At 42.2% G+C, this 16,556-nt stretch overlaps 2 protein-coding genes across 3 annotated transcripts in view; both read right to left on the bottom strand.

The window, feature by feature from the left end:
• Positions 1-16,006, bottom strand: part of LOC133118793 (NLR family CARD domain-containing protein 3-like) — a 35,739-nt gene extending 19,733 nt beyond the window's left edge. Inside the window, exons 1-3 of the mRNA XM_061229040.1 lie at positions 15,960-16,006; positions 10,689-12,497; positions 703-876 (exon numbers count right to left, since the gene is read on the bottom strand). Of these exons, the coding sequence (XP_061085024.1) occupies positions 703-876; positions 10,689-12,497; positions 15,960-16,006 (2,030 nt within the window). The remainder of the gene's footprint in view (positions 1-702; positions 877-10,688; positions 12,498-15,959) is intronic.
• The window catches only part of LOC133118792 (NACHT, LRR and PYD domains-containing protein 12-like), a 202,856-nt gene that overhangs the window by 107,404 nt on the left and 78,896 nt on the right, over positions 1-16,556 (bottom strand). The gene's annotated exons all lie outside the window — the stretch shown is intronic.

The raw sequence follows: 16,556 nt of genomic DNA, 5'->3' as shown, positions 1-16,556 counted from the left end.
AATCTGTAAATATGCTGCTGATAAGAACTTACAGACAGGGTTGCGCACTCCGTTGGGAGTGCAATATTTGCCTGATATAATATCACACTATAACATATTACACTGAGTCTATTTTACCATAGGCAACTGGTAGAGGATACAAGGAATTAAAGCCAAGTCAGGAGGAACTTATGGCTAGCCAGAATAAACTGCAAAGATTTCCTGCCTTCAAAAAGCAGCAGAGTGTGTTCTGATCATTTAATTCAAGGAAGAATATAGGCACAGACAGCAGAAAAGTCCTGCTCTGTAGGTGGGAATGAGCTCTTTACAGTCAGCACAAAAGTCCTGTTCTGTAGGTGGGAATGAGGTGTACTGTATTGTGAGGAGTACAGCTCCCCTTCATCAGAGAGTGGGGTAAAATTAAGGATTTGATAACAGTTCATAGCAGGTAGTGAATAGTGGAGATGGGTGAAGACTAATGTGTCACAGACCTGAAACATTTTACTATGCAGGTGGTCAGTCTTTTACCACATCAATCAGACATCCAGCATCCAGTCATCACCTGTGCCCTGATACTACAGACTACTACAGATGTGGACAAAGAAAGAATGCCAATGGACAGAGTAGTAAACAGAGAGAAAGAGCTTTTCATCATTTCACTGCATAGAGCCATAATCACTAATTTGATTGCGTTAAGGTCACACAGAACACCGCACTACTCACCCCAGTCTCTGTAGTTTACAGTTTGGACTCATCAATCCAGCACAGAGCAGCTCCACTCCTGAATCTCCCAGGTTATTGTAGCAGAGGTCCAGATCTGTCAGGGGTGAGTTTGATGACTGGAGAGCTGAGGCCACAATTTCACATGACTTCTCTCTTAGGGCACAGCTGTTCAGTCTGTAAAGAAGAATGAATACATTATAGAATAAAATGTTAGGTAAGATAACATCTTTCAGAGTGGACAGTGAGTTAGTTTGCAATGCTGTGGGACATTTGGCACAGTTAATGCTAAGATGTAAAATATAACACACATCTGTCACAGTGGCCAGGGAGTTTGCTTTTTCCTTTTGGTTTTCTGTGACAAACTTCCCACAGCATTGCAAGCTAACACAGCTAAAGGCAGACTGACATACACATGACATGGTCATATCCTGTGGGCTCCAGAATTATTGGCACCCTACATAAATATGCACAACAATACTGAAGACTAAATAAAATTAAAATTAAAATGAATAGTAACAAAAAAAAAAAAAATTCCCCCAAACACTGATTTCACAATTATTGGCACCCCTGGTTTAATTTTGTGCTGTAGCTGTACCCAAGTACAAGTGATTCCTTTTGTGTACGTGTCTTTGCGCGTCTTTATTTGTGAGGCGTGGCAGAACTTTCAGACTTTTTCCAGACACCTTTCACCTGGCAAACTCTGAGAACCAACCCAACAGAACTTGCATTGAAAATCAAAATGAGAAAAAAAATGTAGCGAGAGAAATGAATCTGAATATAACGGAGTAAAAGTAAAAAAATTTCCTTTACAAATATACTCAAGAGTAAAAAGTATCCTCCTTTAAAACGACTCTACAGGGTCAATTTATTTAAGAACGCACGCAAGTAAATGTAACGGAGTAAATGTTGCATATTACTACGCACCACTGCTAACAGGCGACTGCTCCGCCTCATAATGATCAAATATATCAGATACATTCAGCTACCTGCTGATACTGTAACTGTTTGATGTTCCAAACTGTTTGCTTTTAATGGCTTCCTTGACTTAAATTAGCACAATTCTGGTCCTCATGTTGACAAACGCCAATAATGGCCTCCAAAGCAGAAGTGCACAACTCCGGTCCTGGAGGGCTGGTCTGCGAGCTGGTTTTTGTTCCAACCAATTACCTTAATTTATTTTTCTGCCAGCTCTAGAAATTACATTGGTTCACTCCTGTACTTGAGCACAGTACAATCTTCAGGATACACTTGCAGTCTGCAGTTGTAGCTGGTTCATATACAATTGTCTGATCAAGACATCATTTCGCAAATTAAATAATTAAGAGCAGAAGTTTGCACAAAATCCTGAAGTGGACCGGCCCTTGCTGTGCACCCCTGCTCCAAAGGCAATCAAAAGCCAAGAATCAAGACTGGATACTGAAAGCTCTCACCCCTACACGATTTGTAGATTTTATTTTAAAGGTAAAATAGGTCTGATTTTTGTGATAAAACATTGTTACAAGACCATTGTAAATCCCTTCCTATCATTGAAAAGTGCCCACTGACATGTTGACTCACCCTCTGCATGTGTTTATTTTCTTTACTTTCGGGTTTCAAAATATGCAGTTGACGGGCCGGCACTCTACCAAAACATCGTATAGCTGTACAATATTTCAAGTTAATTGGTTGAAGATTGGTTCTAATTGCCACAGCCAATGGCGTTTCAATATCAGTGCAAAGACCAATGTGAGGCCCTTCTCCATTCTGCTAAATGCAATCATAGCTAATGAACAAAAACTATGTGGAAGTAGCTCTTTTCAGTTAAAGCCACAGCATGAATGGACAGACCCAAATGAGAATTCTAACTGAAGAACTTCAAATGACCTTCAGTCAGCTAGAACACAATATGGCAAGAAAAATATTTGAAGTATATAATCTCTAATCTTTCAAGACAAAAGTATGGTACATGCGTTTTGATGAAGTATTTGAGGGTCGCTCTGTGATGGTGGTGGTGCAATTGCGCCTGCTGGATGCTGAGCTGGAGCAGTCCGAGCGGGTGTCTGACACACCTGCTGCTGCTGCTGTCTGTAGTCTCTGACACTTTCCTCCCACACTGTAGCTGGTTCACCACAACCAGCAGAGGCACTGTCGCTAGAAGTTGTAGGTGCGGTGGGTGCACAACCGGCTGAGGCAGCAGTAAGTGACAGCCCCTTATTATTATGGTGCTTGGCCTACCGCCTGCCTGCCTGACTGATCAGCCAGTTGCTCTTCATCCATTCTGCGGCAGATCCAGCCAATTCAGTGGGTAAGCCCTCCACGCTCTCTCGCTGTGCTGATGTGTCAGTGGAGCTAGCAGTGCTGACCTGGGAGCTTGGCTGATGTGTCAGTGGAGCTAGCAGTGCTGACCTGGGAGCTTGGCTGATGTGTTGGTGGAGCTAGCAGTGTTGACCTGGGAGCTTGGCTGATGTGTTGGTGGAGCTAGCAGTGTTGACCTGGGAGCTTGGCTGATGTGTTGGTGGAGCTAGCAGTGTTGACCTGGGAGCTTGGCTGATGTGTTGGTGGAGCTAGCAGTGTTGACCTGGGAGCTTGGCTGATGTGTTGGTGGAGCTAGCAGTGTTGACCTGGGAGCTTGGCTGATGTGTGATTCTGACAATGTGTGCTCCCAGCTGGTCATCCTGAGTGGTGAAACTCGCACAAATGTACTAATTGAGCAACCACCATCTCGCTTGTTCCCAAACTCTCTCAGCCAAACAAGCTGGGTGCATTCTCAGCCTCTCCGTTTTAAAAAACTGATTCACAATCTCGAAGAACTCTCATTCAGATTTTGTTGCTTCCGCAGACTCAAAGAGGACTTTCTCGTTCACTTTGATGAGATAGAGATGTTTAGCTCTTCTTTTGCTTTTAATATCAGGAAATGTGCAACCAAATCCTGGCCCCGTGTTGTCTTGTAGCACCCCAGCTGATTTTAAATGTAGGTCCGGTCTCGGCGTTATTCATTTGAATGTATGCAGTTTACTTCCGAAATTAGGCATGATCCGAGTCTGGGCTAAATCTACGGATGCTGATCTCATTGTGTTATCAGAAACATGGCTTTGCGAAAACATTTTAAATCAGCATATTTCTATTTATGGCTTACAGTGTTTTCTGTACCAACCGACCCAAGAGAGGGGGTGGTATAATGATCTTTGTGAAGTCCAAATTTCATGTTAATATCATACCTTCCAAAATCTGTTTGCAAACAATTAGATTTTTTGGCACTAAATCTTGAAATAGCTAAAGAATGCCGACCAAGGCACTCTTGATATGGATGCGTTAAAAAGCCTTTATTATACGGCTAATGCATAGGCGAGAAATGAAAAACACGCACCGACGCGTTGCGGCACACAGGTCTTCATCAGGGTGAATAAGCAGAGGTGAGGCACAGTCAGGTGTATCTGTTGACCCGTGACGCTTCGGCTCATTACCATAAATATCGCCGATATCCAATGCACAGGGGAACCCCGAAATACTTCTAGAAATCTTACATAAAACGTATGTGACATATGTAATATCGGCCAACACAAATGAAAATCTACAAAATCTCATGTCTCACCCAAAAGAAAAATGAAACAAATCAAATGACAAAAAAGGGGAATAATCTATTTCCTCATTAAGCCCTAGAAATACTGTAGTTATCAGGAATGAGGGCTGGAGGAACCATGCGCAGACTCAGGGATAACCAGAAAATAGCAGGTTTAATGAAGCAGGTGGATAAGGGGCAGACAAGGCGTAATCAGAGTCCTCATGGGCAATGGCCTCCAGTTCAGTAATATTCTTGGGTGTGCGTTTGGCAACTGCCTTCTTCAAATCCCACCAGAGATTTTCTATGGGGTTCAAGTCAGACGACTTTGACGGCCACTCTAGAATCTTCCATTTGTTCTTCTGAAACCAAGCCTTGGTGGAGGTATGTTTGGGATCATTGTCCTGCTGGAAGATCCAACGACGCCCAAGCTTCAGCTTCATCACAGACGGCATGAGGTTTTTCCCTAAGATTTCCTGATACTTGACTGAATCCATCGTGCCCTCCACACGCTGCAGGTTTCCAGTGCCAGAGGCAGCAAAGCAGCCCCAGAGCATCACTGAGCCACCGTCATGCTTCACTGTAGGCAGGGTGTTCTTTTCAGCATATGCTTCATTCTTCTTCCTCCAGACATACCGCTGATCCATAGGCCCGAGAAGTTCCAGTTTTGTTTCATTTCTCCACAGAACAGAATTCCAAAACTTCTGTGGCTTATTTAGATGGTTTTGAGCATATTGGAGCCGACTTTTCCTGTGCTTTTGGGTCAGTAGTGGTGTACGTCTTGGAGTCCGGGCATGGAGCCCTTCAGTGTTCAGTATGCGCCTTACTGTGCAAACTGAAACCTCAGTGCCTGCTGTCACCAGTCTTGCTGCAGGTGTTTTGCAGTCACTCTAGGGTTTTTAACCACTTGCCTCCTCAGGAATCAGGTGGCAGCCGCTGATAGCTTCCTCTTTCTGCCACGTCCAGGTAGGGTAGCCACTGTTCCTTTAACTTTGAACTTGCAAACTATGCTTCCAACTGTATCTCTCGGAACATTCAGTGCTTTTGCTATCTTTTTGTATCCTTTTCCTTGTTTGTGCAAGGCAATGATCTCTTCTGAACTTTTTGGACAATTCTTTTGACTTAGGAATATTTCTAACATGCAATTAAACGTCACTCAACAAACCCCTAGCCAGTCCAGGTATTTATGCGTTTTATCTCAAGCACACCTGAACTAATTAGTTGCACCAGGTGTGCTTGAGACAGGGGGTAGAATAATTTTGAGACTGCAGTAGTGATTAAATGTAGCATTTTGTGTTGAAAGTGGATACAAACCCTTGTAATATTTTGTAAGATTATGTTTCATTGAACTACTTAAACAGTTCTTGTGTAATTTGTTTATTGCAAACAGCTGAGAAATTGTATATTTTGCCAATAAACCTAATGTGCAATGGGGGTTGAATAATTTTGATTGCAACTCTATATCAATAGTTTGGCTCATAATGTGTCAAATGCTTGCTCTTCATTTCTAAGCTGATGATACTGTTACTTATTGCTCGTGCTGCAAATCTTGTCAAAGCCTTTCAGAACTTGCAAAGTGCTTCTGATATTGTACAAAATACGCTATGTCAATTGAAACTTGTTTTGAATGCTGACAAAACAAAACTAATGGTGTTTACCAATTCAAGAAAAAACCGACTGAATCTACCATTTATTGTTTTTCTATAAAAACTGTACTGACAAATTTAATTGCATTTTCAACTTTATTTTGGGCCATCTTAGAAGTTACATTTCAACACTGTAAGTTAGATAATAGCCTAATTGCCAAATGAAAGGTTTACATGTACATTTACATGGTGCAGTGTAACCTCACAGTTACAGCAGTCTAGGCTAGTTCAATCCATGTAGTTTACGTCCAGGCGGCATGCTGGTAGATCACGTGTCATTTAAAAAAAATGCATTGGTTAAAATGAGAATTCTTCATGTTTTTATCCCTCTTCCCTATGGCTTCTGCAAGACAGACTTCATTGGCGTTAAATCTGTAAATATGCTGCTGTTAAGAACTTACAGACAGGGTTGCGCACTCCGTTGGAAGTGCAATATTTGTCTGATATAATATCACACTATAACATATAACACTGAGTCTATTTTACCATAGGCGACTGGTAGAGGATACGAGGAATTATAGCCAAGTCAGGAGGAATTTATGGGTAGTCAGAATAAACTGCAAAGATTCCCTGCCTTCACAAAGCAGCAGAGTGTGTTCTGATCATTTAATTCAAGGAAGAATATAGCCACAGTCAGCAGAAAAGTCCTGTTCTGTAGGTGGGAATGAGCTCTTTACAGTCAGCACAAAAGTCCTGTTCTGTAGGTGGGAATGAGCTCTTTACAGTCAGCACAAAAGTCCTGTTCTGTAGGTGGGAATGAGGTGTACTGTATTGTGAGGAGTACAGCTCCCCTTCATCAGAGAGTGGGGTAAAATTAAGGATTTGATAACAGTTCATAGCAGGTAGTGAACAGTGGAGATGGGTGAAGACTAATGTGTGACAGACCTGAAACATTTTACTATGCAGGTGGTCAGTCTTTTGCCATATTAATCAGACATCCAGCATCCAGTCATCACCTGTGCCCTGATACTACAGACTCCACTCAAACCTTACATTCTGGTCAGGAACCACAAACCTGCCAACCCTAAGACTCATCAGGTTTTATCCTGCTTCCTTTGCTGTGATAGAGGAGTAAGAAGATAGGGATGAGACGAATGTGGACAAAGAAAGAATGCCAATGGACAGAGTAGTAAACTGAGAGAGAAACAAGCTTTTCATCATTTCACTGCATAGAGCCATAATCACTAATTCTATTTAGTTTAGGTCACACAGAACACCGCACTACTCACCCCAGTCTCTGTAGTTTACAGTTTGGACTCATCAGTCCAACACAGAGCAGCTTCACTCCTGAATATCCCAGGTTATTGTAGCTGAGGTCCAGATCTCTCAGGGGTGAGTTTGATGACTGGAGAGCTGAGGCCACAATTTCACATGACTTCTCTCTTAGGTCACAGCTGTTCAGTCTGTAAAGAAGAATGAATACATTATAGAATAAAATGTTAGATAAGATAACATCTTTCAGAGTGGACAGTGAGTTAGTTGGTGTGGGACATTTGGAACAGTTAATGCTAAGATGTACATCTGTCACAGTGGCCAGGGAGTTTGCCTTTTCCTTTTGGTTTTCTGTGACAAACTTCCACAGCATTGCAAGCTAACACAGCTAAAGGCAGACTGACATACACATGACATGCTCATATCATGTGGGCTCCACAATTATTGGCACCCTACATAAACATGCACAATACTGAAGACTAAAGAAAATTAAAATTAATAGTAAAAAAAAAAAGAAAAAAAAAGAAAATTCCCCCAAAAACACTGATTTCACAATTATTGGCACCCCTGGTTTAATTTTGTGCTGTAGCTGTACCCAAGTACAAGTGATTCCTTTTGTGTACATGTCTTTGTGCGTCTTTATTTGTGAGGCGTGGCAGAACTTTCAGACTTTTACCCAGACACCTGGCAAACTCTGAGAACTTACATTGAAAATCAAAATGAGTAAAAAAAATGTAGTGAGAGAAATGAATCTGAATATCACAGAGTAAAAGTAAAAAAATGTCCTTTACAAATAAACTTAAGTAAGAGTAAAAAGTATCCTCCTTTAAAACGACTCTACAGATTCAATTTATTTAAGAAAGTACTTTAGTAAATGTAACGGATTAAATGTTGCATGTTACTACCCACCACTGCTAACAGCCGACTGCTCCGTCTCATAATGATAATATATCAGATACATTCAGCTACCTGCTGATACTGTAACTGTTCCTTGACTTAAATTAGCACAATTCTGGTCCTCATGTTGACAAACGCCAATAACAAAAGCAGAAGTGCACAACTCCGGTCCTGGAGGGCCGGTCTGCAAGCTGGTTTTTGTTCCAACCAATTACCTTAATTTATTTTTCTAGAAACTTGGTTTAAAGCTCTAGAAACTACAATGGTTCACGCCTGTACTTGAGCACAGTACAATCTTTAGGATACACTTGCAGTCTGAAGTTGTAGCTGGTTCATATACAATAGTCTGATCAAGACATCATTTAGATAATGAAACAATTAAGAACAGAAGTTGGCACAAAATCCTGAAGTGGATCGGTCCTTGCTGGGCACCCCTGCTCCAAATGCAATCAAAAGCCAAGAATCAAGACTAGATACTGAAAGCTAAATGGTAAATGGTAAATGGCAGGCATTTATATAGCGCCTTTATCCAAAGCGCTGTACAATTGATGCTTCTTCATTCACCCATTCATACACACACTCACACACCGACGGCGATTGGCTGCCATGCAAGGCCCTGACCAGCTCGTCAGGAGCATTTGGGGGTTAGGAGTCTTGCTCAGGGACACTTCGACACAGCCCGGGCGGGGAATCGAACCGGCAACCCTCCGACTGCCAGACGACTGTTCTTACTGCCTGAGCCATGTCGCCCCCAAAGCTCCCACCCCTTCACTTTTTCTAGATTTTTCTAGATTTTAAATGGAAGAAATTGCCATTTCTACACTCCATACTAACAAAGTGAAAACACGTATAGAAATCTTCATGATTATATAGAGAATAACTATTGAAGTTGTCTTCTTCCCTACAGTGCTACAACTCAGAACGCAGTTGTAATAACATCAGTATGTATGTTGTACCAAACTGTAATATCACCCTCTCCTCCTCTGACCATTCGCTCATTTGTGCCTCACCTATTCCTCCATTTATTTACACATCCTCACTTCTCACTTCTTTCTGTTTCTTACCGCTCTTCATTGGCAGTTGTGCTTTCTCTTCTATTTCTGTCTGCCTCCTTCTCTCTCCACTTACTATTAACAAACTCATCTGGAGACATTCACATTTTCTTGACTGAGTTAGTTATAAATTAGCTGGCTAACTTGCTACATCTCGTTTTAGATCTATCCTGTATCATTTTAATGAACTACTTCACTTTGTGAACATGATCAGCAAACCTAAATTATATTGGCTAGCAAGCCCTCAACTTAATTTTATAATTTCACTGAAATTACCACACAGCCGTCTCGGTCCTACACATAGGTATGCTGTGTCTGAAATGGCTAACTATTCACTCATCCCGAACTAGTAAATGTCCATATAGTGTTCTATATATCCATCCATTATCTTAACCCAGGACAGGTCACCAGTCCATCGCAGGGCACACACACAATTCACACACACACACTCATACCCACGGGCAATTTTAACTCACCAATCAGCCTAACCTGCATGTCTTTGGACTGTAGGAGGCAACCGGAGTACCCGGCGGAAACCCACGCGAACACATTACATTACATTACATTATTGCCATTTGGCAGACGCTCTTATCCAGAGCGACGTACAACAAAGTGCATACCCATAACCAGGGATAAGTGCGCTGAAAGACCCTAGAGGGAAGTACAATTTCAACAGCTACCTGCACAACAAGATAAGGACCAGGGCCTATTTGAATTTATTTATTTTTTAAACAAACAAACAAACAAACAAACAAACAAACATAAAAGTATGACCAAACCCCTTAACTAGCCAAACACTGCTTACCTAGCCAAACTAAAAATACTCATGCACAAAAAAGTAAATCACAGAAACACAGCAATTAAGGTTCGTAGGGAGGTAGGGAGGGACGGGGAGAGACAGCTGGGTACAGGTGACCCTGCTCTTTCTACCTGGACCCTGTGAACAAAACATGGAGACAGAGCTTCCAGTTAAACTCGTTGTCACAGACTAGCGCGCGACGAGACTAACACTGTTACAGACATGCAACACAAACACCGCAACACAACACGCTTTACATTTTAAACTGAGCGGGAGTAAACAACGCACAGTGGGTGGGGGGGGGGGGGGGGATGAAAAAGAAGAGGTTCAACAAATAAATGTTTATTTTAAATAACAAGCTCTTGCAGCTACAACTATTTTCATCACCGAGAATCCCTGCCAAAACCTTGCCAGGATCTATTCTGCCTTCGCAAGTTCACACACACAAGATATACCAACAATATTCATCTCCCTCTCTTTCACTCCTCTCCACTACTCGTCCTTATTCGAATCATCAGCACCTATGTGTGGAAGATGGTGGGTTACCGTGCACTGAACATTACTGCTGCCCTTGAGGTGTGGAGAATAGTAAGTAAAAACTTAGGATGAACCTGGAATCCCCCCTTTCTCCCCCCGAAAGCCTTTCACTTTCAACAAAGTCATCATATATTTGACAGTTGATTCTTGGAAATAATAATCGTAATCGTTAAATGAGGGCACATTGGAAATTATAATCACATTTTCAGCTGCCTGACAATTTTATTGCACTTTATTCTGACTAGAATGATAAAGTATGAAAATATGCTGTCAATAATCAACATGAATAATGACATAATACTCACATGGCCTTCCTGCAGTTCCTGACTACTGGTACCAGTCTGTGACGACCTGCTCCTGATGTGTTGTAGGTCTTCAAGTCAAACTCATCCAGGATCTCCTCTGACATCAGTAACACAAAGGCCAGAGCTGAACATTGGTCGGTATCCAGCTCTTTATCAGAAAGCTTTCCTGATCTCAGGGAATTCTGGATTTCCTCCACGAGTGAGTTGTCATTCAGTTCATTCAGACAGTGGAACAGATTGATGGTCCTCTCTGCTGAATATTTGTCTATGAGCTTCCCCTTAATGTACTGGATTGTTTCCTTGATGCTCTCTGATCTGCTTTCTGTCTGTGTCTGGGGGTCTGGTACAAGGGATCTGCTTCCTGTCTGGGTCAGTAATCCTCCTAAGAGGGCCTGAATGGAGTCCAGAGAGAGGCCGAGAAGGAATCGGAGGAAAAGGTCCAGGTGTCCATTCTTACTCTGTAGGGCCTGATCCATTGCAGTCTCATGTAACTCAGACAGCTGTACTCTGCCACTGTGAGGTTTTGATTCTTCTGCTCTGAGCACATTTCTGTTCTCATTTACACATGAGTGAAACACAAACAAGGCGGCCAGATACTCCTGAATGCTCAGATGCACAAAGCAATAGACCTTCTCCTGACCCAACCCACGCTCCTCTTTAAAGATCTCTGTGCACACCCCAGAGTACACTGAAGCTTCACTGACATCAATGCCACTGTCTCTCAGGTCCTCTTCATAGAATGTCAGATTGCCCTTTTCCAGCTGTACAAAAGCCAGCTGCCCCAGTTTCAGGATGATTTCTGTATCTGATGCTGACATCTTTGGGTTTGTTTCATCGGAGCCATACTTCAGATTCTTCGCATTAGTCTGAATGAGCAGGAAATGTGTGTACATTTCAGTCAGAGTTTTGGGCAGATCTCCACTCTCTACTTTACCCAACATTGTCTCCAGAACAGTAGCAGAAATCCAGCAGAAGACTGGTATGTGACACATGATGTAGAGACTCCTGGATGACTGGATGTGTGAGATGATTCTGCTGGCCTGGTTCTGATCTCTGATTCTCTTTCTGAAGTACTCCTCCTTCTGTGGGTCATTGAACCCTCGTACCTCTGTCACCTGGTGGATGCACTCAGGAGGGATCTGATTGGCTGCTGCAGGTCGGGAGGTGATCCAGAGGTGAGCAGAGGGAAGCAGATTCCCCTTAATGAGGTTGGTCAGCAGCACATCCACTGATGATGACTCTGTTATATCACAGCAGATCTCATTGCTTTGGAAATGTAGAGGAAGTCGACATTCATCCAGACCATCAAAGATAAACACAACTTTGACATCATCACCTTCAACACTTTTGATCTCTTTCAGTTGTGGAAAGTAGTGCTGCAGAAGTTGCATCAGACTGAATGCTCTTTCCTTCTTCAGATTCAGATCTCGGAAAGGAAGAGTGAAGATGAAATCAACATCCTGATTGGCTTTTCCTTCTGCCCAGTCCAAAATGAACTTCTGCACAGAGACGGTTTTCCCAATCCCAGCGATGCCCTTTGTAAGCACAGTTCTGATGTGTTTCTCTTGTCCAGGTAAAGGCTTAAAGATGTCATTGCAGAGGATTGGAGTCTCCTGGGTGGTTTGTCTCTTGGATGCTGTCTCAATCTGTCTGACCTCGTGCTCATTACTGACCCCCCCACTTCCCCCCTCTGTGATGTAGAGCTCTGTATAGATCTCATTGAGGAGCGTTGTGTGGCCCTGCACTGCTAAACCTTCAAATATGTATTGAAACTTCTTCTTCAGATGAGTTTTCAGTTCCTGCTGGGCTCTTTTAATGGATTCATCTGAAGTGAAGAGAGGAAATATGAGATATAATTCTGTTTAAAATAAGGTTAAAGTTTACAATTCAATAACAGATTAAGAAGAAAAGCAGTTTTCACAGTATTTTACACACATCAGTGTTACAAACCTTTAACAGTATTACAGACCTCTCAATGATAATCAATCACAAATAAAACAAATGAGCAAAAAGTACATACTGCTGAACTTGTATAATAAGAATGAACACCTTCAAATACCGTCTTCAAAGGTCACATGGTCATTTTAAAATCTATTCTGCCCTGAATATGAACTCAGGACAGTCTGTCTGATGGGACAGTGCTTTAGTTACTGCACAAACTCAGGACAGTCTGTCTGATGGGACAGTGCTTTAGTCACTGCACAAACGCAGGGCAGTCTGTCTGATGGCACAGTGCTTTAGTTTCTGCACAAACTCAGGACAGTCTCTCTGATGGGACAGTGCTTTAGTTACTGCACAAGCTCAGGACAGTCTCTCTGATGGCACAGTGCTTTAGTTACTGATTTTGAGCACAAAGTTCCTGCTTCGAATCCCCTTCAGAGACATTTAATCTTCTGTGCAATCACTACTTGAGGCAATAATTTAATTTATTGTGAACATGTTGTTCATCATGTTTTCTAGATGTAAGATTATCAAGGTAAAGCATTATGATGAAAGTGTGAATTATAGAAATCAGAACACTGCACTGTGAGATCTGTTTGCGAAACTCATGTCAGTACTCTAATGGGCACACAGTAGAAATGAGAGAGAACTTACTTTGCTGCTCTCTCTCCAGTGAGTCAGCAAGATCCTTGAAATAAACACAGGAAGAGGTGTGCTGTATCAGTGTAAAATAAACACATGAAGAGGTGTGCAGTAAGCCACACAGGGTCAGGACCACTGCAGAACTAGATTAGAGATTAAGGTGTGTTGTGTTGCTTTTCAGGGTTTAAAAAGTAGCACATTAGCACTAGGACTAGCGCTTCATGTGCACAGCCGAAAGCTTCACCTGCCGATTCCACTCTTCTCTTCACAAACATTTACGATTTTTTATTTCAGGTCATTTTTTACCTCCTTGTGGCAAAGCCAGAAATGTTTAAAATGGTCACATGAAATGTTTAAATGAAAAGCGAGTTGATTGCATGCATGCATGCATGCGTGAGATGTGGATGGTTATGAGTAATATTTGGAAAAGGTGGCAAATGTTATCAATGTTAAGTACAAAAAAGGAATTTATGAAAATATTCATGACATCCAGTGGGTTCCAAAAGTCTGAGACCACATAGAAAATCTGGGAATTATTTTTCATTTTATCGTGGAAATTAAGTTCAGATTTTGAACATCTTAAAACAAATTAAAGTTACTTCAAAGTTATGCAAGAACTACTTGAAGACCAAAGAGGAGCAAGGATTGCTGCATAATCCACAATCACCTGACCTCAACCTCAATTTATGGGGACACTTGAAGACTGACAAAAACCAAGCATTCAGTAACATCACAAGATGCTCTTTGAAACATTTTCAAATACTGCTGGAATAACATGGATCATCAGGTATTGCACAAATATGTGGAGTCCAAGACAGCTCATGTGCATGTTGCCATTAAAGCTGGGGGACATACCAAATACCAAGAAATTATGAAATGTGTGTAAATTTCACAGATTCAACTTTTCACTCAAATTGTTATGCTGATAATAGAATTCGTAATGAAAATATTTGCATTGAAAAAGAAAAGAATGCAAAATGGAAGCATTACACACCACTATGCGTTTGAATTAGATTTACAATACACAGAAAATAACTGATGAATAAATAATGAAGTTATGAGGGAGAAGATCTCACACCTGTTTTGGGGGAGATAATCTCTCTGAACTCTTCTCTTCTAAAGAGCTGGACTCCAGTGACTGCAGGACCCTGTTTACAAAACACAGAGACAAATCTTCCAGTTAAACTCACCCTCTTACTGCAGCTCACAGCACATCTGAAGATGACAAAATAGACCTCACATATACCTGAAGGATGCCTCTCCTCTGGAGCTGGGTGGCTGTTCCATTGAATATGCTCTCCTCCTAGACAGACATTACATTACATAACATTAATGGCATTTGGTAGACGCTCTTATCCAGAGCGATGTACAACAAAGTGCATACCCATAACCAGGGATAAGTGCGCTGAAAGACCCTAGAGGGAAGTACAATTTCAACAGCTACCTGCACAACAAGATAAGGACCAGGGCCTATTTGAATTTATTTATTTTTTAAACAAACAAACAAACAAACAAACAAACAAACAAACACAAAAGTATGACCAAACCCCTTAACTAGCCAAACACTGCTTACCTAGCCAAACTAAAAATACTGATACACAAAAAAGTAAATCACAGAAACACAGCAATTAAGGTTCGTAGGGAGGTAGGGAGGGACGGGGAGAGACAGCTGGGTACAGGTGACCCTGCTCTTTCTACCTGGACCCTGTGAACAAAACATGGAGACAGAGCTTCCAGTTAAACTCGTTGTCACAGACTAGCGCGCGACGAGACTAACACTGTTACAGACATGCAACACAAACACCGCAACACAACACGCTTTACATTTTAAACTGAGCGGGAGTAAACAACGCACAGTGGGTGCTTTTAAAAACGTTTTACCGCATAAAGCAAAAGGTTTACCCGGGTCTGTTCAATCCTGGTCTCACAACCAAACAGGAAGTGAAGGGAACCAGGTGATATTTAAGAAGGGTGATTAGCGGGAACTACCACCTCTTTAATTTAGACAAGGGGGGAATTTACATTTACATTTTAGTCATTTGGCAGACGCTTTTAATCCAAAGCGATTTACAAGTGCATAGGTTCTACCACAAGTCAAAGCATCACATCCAGAACTAGAAAAATACACCTGGACTGCTGTTCTAAACATATAGTCGTCATCATAAGTGCAATTTTTTTTTTTTTTTTTTTTTTGGGGGGGGGGGGGGGGGGGGGGGGTTAGACAGGGATAGGGGTATCAGAAGGGGGGGCGGGGTAAATCAGGAGGGGGGACTAAGGTAGAGTTTGAAGAGGTGTGTTTTGAGTCTGCGTCGAAATAGGGGGAGGGATTCTGCTGTCCTGACAGTGGTAGGCAAGTCATTCCACCACTGAGGAACCAGAACGGAAAACAGGCGTGAACGTGCAGCTCGACCGCCAGGTGCCCGTAGAGAGGGAATCGTAAGGCGACCAGAGCTGGCAGACCGGAGTGGTCTAGCTGGGGAGTAGGGAGTGATCAGGGATTGTATGTAATGTGGGGCAGTCCCCTTAGCAGCCTGAAATGCCAACACTAGGGCCTTGAATCGGATGCGTGCGGCAATAGGAAGCCAGTGGAGGCCAATGAGAAGCGGGGTGACATGAGCCGACCTAGGCTGACTGGTGATCAAGCGGGCTGCAGCATTCTGGACCAGCTGGAGGGGCTTGATGGCGCACGCTGGGAGACCGGCTAGGAGGGAGTTGCAGTAATTTGAATAGTGCATGAATGATTGTTTTAATTTCTGTTTAATACCCCCTTGTTATTCGTGTGTGTTTAGCTGTTTGTTATTCTTGTTATGGCCATGTGTGTTATGTTCTGTTTGATCATTTTTTGTTTTGTTAATTGATGATATTAATTTTTTTGTGCATGGAAGGTGCCAGGTGGGAGGGGCTACGCCCATTTATAGCTCCAGGAGAGAGCTGAAGGGGCTGTCTTTTTTGTTTGAGACATGGAGTGGGTGTGCTGTGTAATGGGCCTACTTTTTGAGGCATAGTACACGCCATTTTCATGACCATTTTCTTTTGTTTGTTGTAAAATCTTCCTTCTTAGTTTATTATTATTATTATTTTGTTCATCACTGTAAATAAAATACACCTTCAGCACCTCATCATCGCAGTCCCTCGTCCTTCGTGTCTTCCACCCTAACACTCACCCTCTGACTGCAGCTCTAACTCACAGCACATCTGAATATGACATAATACACCTCACATATACCTGAACGGTGCCATTGTCATTGAAATAGAATTGAACCGAAAACCACAATATTTTGGGAA

This window comes from Conger conger, chromosome 19 (assembly GCF_963514075.1).
Source record: "Conger conger chromosome 19, fConCon1.1, whole genome shotgun sequence".
NCBI lineage: Eukaryota > Metazoa > Chordata > Actinopteri > Anguilliformes > Congridae > Conger > Conger conger.
Note: the sequence above shows the minus strand (reverse complement) of the source record. Positions and strands in the feature narration are given on the sequence as shown.